This window comes from Plasmodium inui, assembly GCF_000524495.1.
Source record: "Plasmodium inui San Antonio 1 unplaced genomic scaffold supercont1.99, whole genome shotgun sequence".
Lineage (NCBI taxonomy): Eukaryota > Apicomplexa > Aconoidasida > Haemosporida > Plasmodiidae > Plasmodium > Plasmodium inui.
In genome coordinates, this window is record NW_008481933.1 from 118 (window position 1) to 9359 (window position 9242).

The 9242-nt window shown below is 37.8% G+C and overlaps 2 protein-coding genes across 2 annotated transcripts; one reads left to right on the forward strand and one right to left on the reverse strand.

Annotated features, from left to right (window-relative positions):
* Positions 1 to 3075: 3075 nt before the first annotated feature.
* C922_05561 (hypothetical protein) lies at positions 3076 to 3585 on the forward strand (the record flags this gene model as incomplete). The annotated part of the gene is made up of 2 exons (XM_008821132.1): positions 3076 to 3291; positions 3499 to 3585. 2 exons carry the CDS (start codon positions 3076 to 3078, stop codon positions 3583 to 3585), a joined length of 303 nt encoding a protein of 100 aa, XP_008819354.1.
* Positions 3586 to 3653: 68 nt separating this feature from the next.
* On the reverse strand, positions 3654 to 3998 carry C922_05562 (hypothetical protein; the record flags this gene model as incomplete). The annotated part of the gene is made up of 1 exon (XM_008821133.1): positions 3654 to 3998. One exon carries the CDS (start codon positions 3996 to 3998, stop codon positions 3654 to 3656), a length of 345 nt encoding a protein of 114 aa, XP_008819355.1.
* Positions 3999 to 9242: the final 5244 nt, after the last annotated feature.

Sequence of the window (9242 nt, forward strand, 5' to 3'; positions counted from 1 at the left end):
TTCGCAGTACCTCTATGAAGATACCACTCCTCCTGGCAGTTCTATGAATATGCCTTTATGTGCTTTATTTTTATCACGATTCTTTTTGTGTAGCATTTTCATCATGTTGCATCTCTTCTCCTGCACTGTTATGTTGTTCTCCCTCCGGATCATTCTGCTTCTGTGGTGTTACGTCACTTTCATGTGTACTGTTTCGCCGCAGCACCCTGATTCTTTTTCCTTGTGTTGCATTTTTCTAACCATGCTTATATCTGGCATGTCATTATAATAATGCTTCTTTGTGTTACATTTTCGCATAGCTATATCCTTCCTGTTGTGTTAATATGAAGATGTTTCTGCGTGTGGCTCCTTTTCCAGGATGATATTTCCTGTTCCATTTTTATGGAGTTCTCTTTTTTTATTTTGCGTCATCGTGAGGTATTTTCCCCGTGGGGCATCCTTTTTCTCATTATTTATTTTACTGCGCCGTACTTTTAATATATCCTTTCGCTCGCCATTTTTATAAGGATTGTTTCCTTTGTCGTGTCACTATTAAGATTCTTGGGTTTCTTGTATTTCCTTTCTGACGATAGTGTCGTCCTAGGGTGTTGTGATGAAGTTTCCCGGGCCATGTCATTATGAGAATTTTTGCCGGTGTTGCCTTCTTAGGAAGATTCTTTTTACCGCGTTATATGGATGATATTCCTCTGTTCGACTCTTTTCTAAAAGTGCTCTTTTCTTTTTATCATGTTATTGCGATGGAATTTCCTCCCGAGGCATTGTTCTTATGAAGATATTTCTGTTTCGCGGCATTTTTTATCATTCTATTTCCTGGCTGCAGCTTGAATATATTGTTTTGTGTCATTTCTTCTATATGGATGGTTCCTCCTCCCGCGGCATTGTGAAGATTTTTCTTTGTGTGTCAGGTTTTCTACGACGATGTACTTTTCTTGCGGCATCTTGAAGATGTTTTCTCGTGTGTGATTTGCTTTATGAATATGCTCGTCTTCCGCTGCATGGTTAAGATGCTGTTGCGTCCTTTATTCTTTTTATGAAGATTCTTTTCTCTCCTGGTATTTTCCCGACGTTTTTTGGTTTCGTTGTTTTGAAGATGGGGTTTTGCATCGATTCGCGTCAAAAGGTTTCTTCACGTTACATCATTGTGAAGAGGCCCTCCTGGTTGCAGTCTTCCGGATATGTTGTATTGTATGTCATTGTTCTTTATTAGAGATTTTTGTTCCCTAACATTCTGATGGACCTATTTTTTTTTTTTCTATGTGAAGCCATTATGAGGTTATTTCCTTCCTTTGGCGATTTATGAGGATGGCCACGTATGTGAAGTATAAATAGCATGACGATACTGATGTGGTAACATTACTAGACATGAATAATCTATCGATGTGTGAGAGTGCACTTTTATGCTTGGTGGATTATTCCTTTAAAAGTCATGATATGCATTGAATACTATTATGTGAAAAATAGTCTTACCTAGATAACCCTCTTAATTACAGAGCAGAGTTTTGTCAGGGGTAAGAAATTTCTTGAAGTGTTATCGCAGAGAGGCTCCTGAGGTTTTCGTAGTACTCATATATGCAGAGTATTGGCATGCTTATCGTTTCGTTACATCAGGAGCACAAGCGCTCTTGGGGTGCTCTCCTTTGCATAATACTGGTGTGCTTCTTTAATGCTAATGCGACGCCCGGATGTAGGTGTAATCCTGTTATGTGAAGTGCATGGATATTCCAGAATTTTTGCTTAAACAATATTGACGTGTCTGGATTTTCAATGGTGAGGAATCCCAAAATTGCCATTGTATTGTTATGTAAACGTCGTATTAGCTCAGCTATTTTCATCACCTCTAGTGTTATCATACTACGGGCCACGATTATGTGCTGTGGAATGTCCCCTAATGAATATTATTATATTCGAATTAGTTTGTTATGGAAAAGTATGTCTCTTCGAAGAGTACCGTGACTTAATGATATTGTTGTGTTGATAAAGCCTCTATTTGAATAGAACTGTCTCTTAGTGAGTATTCATGATTTGCAGTGGAAATGTAAGAGAACTACAAACGTATGTATAGTACTCATATCTGGAGATACGTGACATGCTTGGTACACTGCTATATGGATGGTGGCGAAGTCGAGACAGTCGTATTAAGTGATGTATTCGGGTTATAGGATGTATGTAGCCTAACCTTCGACTATCCACCCAAAGATGGAATGAAAGGTGCACAAGCTCCAGTACTATTTGTATGTGAAGAATACCTCTGCCTCGAGGGTGTTAATGTGTGAAGTGCACTGTTAATTGGAGAGGACTACTGTTATGTGGCAAGCGGTGTACCCCGAAGAGTAGGCCTCCTGTTGGATTACCAGGATGTCAAGTGTCTTGATGTAAGTCTAATGACTTCATTACATGACGGGAAGGATTGCGGCCCTCCTAGGGCCCATCTGTAATACTATTACTTAAAGAGTATTGCTACTCCGGGAGTATGATTATGTCAAGTTAAGTTCCTTGTCCTGAGTATTAATCTTCCAGAAATGGTATTGTGCTACGGGTACCATTCTATCTACCATTATGTGCCTTCATTAGTAGGACTATATCTGTGGTACTATTCTTTATGAAGTACGCGTGTACAAGTAATACCGTTATGTTAATAATACTCTCGTTTGAATAATACCTTCCTTTGAGGTATACCGTTCTATGGGAAGTATTAATAACTCGAAATATCATTCTGTGAAGAGTGAATAAGTATATGCCGTACTCATATCTGCGGAGTCTTCAGATGCCTGGTACGTTATTATTCGAAGAGTGACAAACTTACGACCGTACTGTGAAGTAATGTATGTTAAAGTCGATAAGATATATGGAATAATGTTCTATCATATGCAGAGAGTTACAACATAGAGGGTACGACCGTCTCCGTAATAGTTTTATATGAAGCGTACTATGGTGTAAACCGCATAGACCTGTTCAATGCTCCATCTTTCGAAGATTATTACGGTTATGTATGGAATGTTGTGCCTAGATGAGCATGGCTTCCTTTGAGGTGCCATTATGTAAAGGGTGTTTATTTAAGTTTAATGGTCCAATTATATGAAGTACAGAACTATAAAACCCTTAGAGAATGTCGAGGACACCATTATTTCGATGGTAGTATGGTGCCAGGAGTACTATGATGTGAACCATACTTCTGTGTGTGAAATATTGATATTCCACGAGTGTCATTTAGAGAGAAATATTCCGTCAACTGTATTGATATGGCAGCAGAGCAATTTCGTGCACAATACGGATGTGTATGAATTTCCAATGGTGAAGATTGCCGAAGTCTCGTCCTGCATTCTTATATGAATGTACTAATACTTGAGCTGTGGTAATATCTGTTGTGCATTGTTTTCTGAATAGAATACCTCCGTAGGAAGGATGCATAATCTGGAACTGTATCTTGTGAGTATACTCCTATGTACGTAGTACTGTCATTTAAGAAGCAGAGTTGTGCGCACATTATGGATGTGCCAGAAGCACAATTATCTGAAGGATCTGAAAATCGAGGGGCAGGATTTCGGCTTGTATTATACGAAGAACAGTACTGTCTCGAACTTGTAGCAGTCCTTGAAGTATTATTATATTAGCAGTAGTGCATCGCGTCAATATGCCTGACTTTAGCAACATCGCTATACGATGTGTAGGGATGTCCTTAAATTACGCTTGTGTGAGAATAACTTCTTAGCTTCGTGTGTTGATATTCCCATGGTACCGTCAAGTAAATACTCCACTTGTGTCCGAAGTATTGATATGCCAACAATAACATTGTGAGGATGAGTACTACTGTGGCCGAAGTAATATGATTTAAATAGTAATGACATGCAAGGGGCATCATTATTTCTACAGTGTACTTGTATCTCAAAAATACTGTTATATGAATGACACCATTGGATGAACTTCACAGATATACCTCCTGTAGTATTATATAAGGAGAACAAGTGTCTGAGCCGCTGGAATATATCGCACGTGTCCATGATTGTGAAGTATACAGCTGTACCAGCAGTATTATTATACGCGCGTTCAGGGAGTATACAGGTACTGTACGAACAACTAAATCGTTCGAACCTTGGAAGCCGCTTGGAAGAGAGATATATAAGGAGTACTTCTACGTAAGGGGTACGGATATCCTCCAGTTTCACTGTATATGAAACCTACCAAAGAGTTCGTAATATTTACGTGTGGAGAATTGTAACACCGTTATTCTATTGGTATTTGAAAACAGAAGCTGCACTTGGGGTACCATGATTTGTACAATACTGGGGTGGATTTTCCTTTGTAGTGATGCGCGTGGTTATACGTGTACTATTATTATGTCAGGAGTACAGTCGTCCATGTACTAGTGTATGTGAAGGATTCAAGGTCTATGCCTTCACTATATGAATAGGAGTGTTGTGTGAACTGGATGGATATTCCAGTATAACTATTGTCTGGAAACTGTGGATGTATATGAATTCTTAATGATGAGCGGTCGGGAAGTCTGCATAGTACTCTTCTATGAAGGTATTAGTACTCGAGCTATATGGATCACCTGGAGTGCTATTATACAGACGGAAGCATGATGTGTGGAGTTCCCTGCCTTTATAAGTAAGATTACCCTTACAGTACGATTCTTTGGAGGAGTACAATTATGCAGGAGGTACCGTTCTGTTTACAGTAATGTTGTGCCGATAATATTGATATCTAAACAGGATATTTGCTGAAGGAGTATTCATGACTTGGAGTACTGTTATGGGGACACTACAGATGTATGTATAACACTCATATCTAAAGATGCCTGATATGGTTTGTACCATGCCATTTGATGAGTGGCAAAGTTAATCCCGTATTATTAAGTAAAATAAGTGGGGGTGCAGAATTTATGACTTAGCTTTGTGCCGTATCAGGAGGTTCCAACCGTTACGGAACGTGTGACAATTGCCATAGTACCTCAGTATGGGGGGTAAACTTCTGTGGGACAGATGGATGTGTGAATTTCACGATTACTTCAAGGACACTGATGTTATGTACAGAATAGTTTGTCCTGATGAGTACAACTGTCCTTGGAATAGCATTATTTGAAGGGTCGTCATGTTGGTATAATGGCTGGATGATATGACTTGGGCGATTCGGCAGATCCGACAAGTGGCCTTAAATCATATTGTTTAAACAGTAGAGCTATGCCAGGGCTACAATATTGTTAACCGTATTATAGTGTCAAGAATACTGATTTTCGAGGGGTGTCATTATTCTTAGGGTAATATTCTATGAAGTGCATGCATATTCTACAAGGGTAGATGATAAGGAAGTATACATGTGTCCCCATTTCCCATGTTGACGAATGCGGAGATTCTCGTAGTACTGTTATATGAAGGTATTAATGGATGAGATATAGTGATATCTGGAAAGTACTGCCCATTTTGGGGCATAATTGTATAGAACGTACGGATGATTTGCGGTGCAGTCCTGTGAGTGTACTCATATCTCCCTAGTGTGATGTCCTGGAGTGCACAATTGTTGTGGGATTCTGGATATCCCCCATGCACAATTATTAAAAGAGGTGGAACATCATGGCCTACTGTTTAGGCTTCTATTACAGGGAAAGCACCCTATTCCGGAGTTCATAACACTCCCTGGAGTGTTATTATATTAACAGCCGTATAATGTGTGGAACTGCATGATTGGGGGAGTACCGCTCGAGAAAGTGTACACATGTGTGTGGAATACTATTGTGTGCAAATTATTTATTCGCTTTCAGCCGTGATATTACCAGAGTACTATTATGTGGATAGTGCAGATGTGCGCGAAGTATTGATATGTTAGGAATTATATTGTGAACTCAGTACTACTCTACCGAGACTACTATTCCTTAAAGTGTATGGACATACAGGCCGTATCGTTATCTTTATCCGTCATCCATGCCTACGATGATATTGTATGAATAAAACCATTAAATGAAATAAAGAAATATACCTGATGTATTATTATATGAAAGGTATGATGATATAAACAGTACACATGTGTCTAAAATGTCAATGCTGGTAAAGAATACAGCTGTATCAGGAATATTATTGTATAGGTTTACCGGTTATGTTGTTATTGTAAGGAAGGGAAAATATTTTACAACTGAGACAGAGCTTGTATCGCATTAATTTGAAAGAAATTATTGTCCCTGCACTCATATGATATCTAGACAGCAGGGAAAATGAGAAGTGGCATTCTGTGGAGTCCAGTGATATTCAAAATACAGTATTGTAGGAGGGATACGGATATTCTCAAGAACCGATCTTTGAAAGATAAGGATTTTCCTACAATATGCCCATCGAAAATGCAAAAGTGTGTGAATTACGGCCTATCTGTTCCAAATTTAGGTTCCTATTATTTGGGCAACACCAATCATCGATGAGTATAGATCTCTATGAAATAGTATTATGTGAAGAATTAAGGGCTACATTCTAAAGAAAAGAGCAAGTCATTAATTACGTGCAGGTGCAAGCGCTATAGCTGTGTCGAATGTATTGTTGCCGGAGTAATAAAATGGAGACAGAAATACTTGCCTATGGACAATACAAAGATTCTAGCGGAAATGTTGTTTGTAATGTACAGTGTCGCAGGAATGCTTTTATGTGAAGGCCTCATAACATAGCGTTTTAGATACGACTAATTGAAAATCGTGACTAATTGAGGAATAATGATTTATGTGTAGTATTATTTAAAAACTATCGCTCCCCCCAGGACTACAGGCCTGTGGAATGTAAGCTTAGCATACAGCCCTATTATATGAACCATGCGTCTATACCTCCAGTATTATTTTGTGTACTGTATACATCTCTCCTGAATATTATTCTGCACCAGGTTCATATTTTACAGTTTTTTTTATTTGTAGACTATTATTGGCTGAAGATAACACATCTCGATGGGGAACCATGATATCAGAAGCATAATCGTGGGGATTCTATGACTGGAATACGTTTATATGGAAAAGTTAGGACAACAGGTGCTATTATTTGAAGAATAGAATGAGGCGGAGGATATACACTTCCTTGGAAGACTAATATATAAGGAATACATTTTTCGCGACCATTATTAAGTATGTGAGAAGGAGACATTTCTCTAGAGTATCACTGCAGAAACAGTAGGAAAATCCGGGAAGTCCCTATTGTGGAGTCGTCAAGATTTAGAGCAGGAAGCACCATAATTTAAAAAAAGATATTTAGTAGGAGATAATAGAGTGGATGCAGCCGTATTCTTGGAGGGGTTCCAATCACGAAGCGTTACAGATATATAGAACATACAGGATGCCTCCGGTATATTTGTATTAACAGTAAGAATTAGCCTTACAAAAACTGCTTAGAGGATAAGCCTCTGTCAAGGGTAATATTCTATGTAAAACAATGCTGTGTAAGGAGGAAAATTGTTTAAGATAATACAGAGGTTTAGAGAGTCCAATTCCTTGAGGAGGACAACAGTCCTAAAGATCATACCATTTCACCAATACACTGGCTTGTAAAATAATTCCATTCCAGGAATACGCATATACCAATCGTAAGGCTATTCATTCTGTATAGGAAACTGAGGGATACTATCACTAAAAGGGGGTTTCAACATACAAAGGTTGCTTATATATAGGAACACCTTTTTATAGGCAAAGTAATACTGTAAGTACGGTAATACGTCGTGAACTGTGAATATTCCCTCTCAATATTATTGTAACATATATTCAATAATTATCCGGGTACTATTAAGAAAAAATGATTACGGAAGATTCGCACACCTGCTTTAATCTGTAGTATTTTCCTCTTAACAACACTCGAAATCGATTCGGTACTATTAAAATGTAACAATTATGTAAAATGGAAGATTAAACTTCTTATACCCTATGGAAGAATAGGAAATTATAAAAGGAATAGTACTATATAGAACAAACTGTTTCTCGTGGAGAGTTAGGAAGAATAATAACATGGAACGCGCCAAGGGGATATAGTGAGCATAAGAATAAGAATACACATAAGATATTAAAGAATCATTAATCTAAAAAGGGGGGGAGGAACCATATAGGAGCGGATGACTATGATAGAATGTATATACGAATACAACAGACATATATGAGAAAATTATCTACTTCAGAGGACGGAGAGAGATATATGTAAGACCATATAAATACACCACAAACCAGTGGAGATATCAACATGACGATCAAGGTGGAGATGCTTAAGAAGAAAGGTACATAATTAATACATACAGAAGAGACAACAACTCAAGAGAGGAGACAGGGAAATATGCTCAGGGGATAAAGATTATACACTACACCCAAAGCATAGAACCAAAAAACACAGTAGGGATGACACCTGAGGAATACTGTGAGCAGCAAATCTTTCCCTCTGACAAACTAGAGATATGAAATCGGGAGTTTCATGTTTTCTAACATATAAACAAAGGAATAAGGACAGATAATATCTTGAATCTGTGCTGAGTTCATGGAGTATAATAAATCGTACAATAACTTCATTTTTGTCCGTATCTAAGACTATACATGATGCTATAACGGGCGTCTCCTTATTCACCACAGGAGGATGTAGAATGTTAATTGTTATCCATAGCCCCTTTTATGCATAAGGGAGTATAAGAATATACAGTGGATACATTCCCCTATTGACATAAAGACATGTCCTCTAAAGAAGTCCTACACTACAATAAAATTATGAAGTTCTTCTGAAAAATGAGAGGAGATGAATAAATACATGATAATTTTGCGAGTGATATAGTTTTTATATGAGTTTTAAGTGTAATGCTATATGGGCATATAGACGATAATAGAAAAGTTCCCTCCCTTAATGCTGAGTCGAGTAGTTTTATAAAGATATTATGTGTTATTCCACATGATTACATAACCCAGATTTTCCGAAATATTGGTGAGTTGTTGTGAGGATCATCTGAATAAACAAGGAACTATCTATGTTTCAATACATTATCATAATATACATTTACCCCCCAGGTGGCAAAAGAATAACTGTTTAAATACCTGGATACAGAATGTTGTCGCTTATATGATATTTTCTTTGCTATATAACATATCATGAGGGATGATATAAAAACAGCTGTCGTGACCTGCTAAGGAGTAGATAAACAAGAGGATAGAACATAGCGTGGAAAAATCATATAATGGTTAGGAATTTCCTGATAAGGGATAGTGTATATTATAAAAGGGACAAACAGGCAATAAAATCGAGAATCCTACCAAA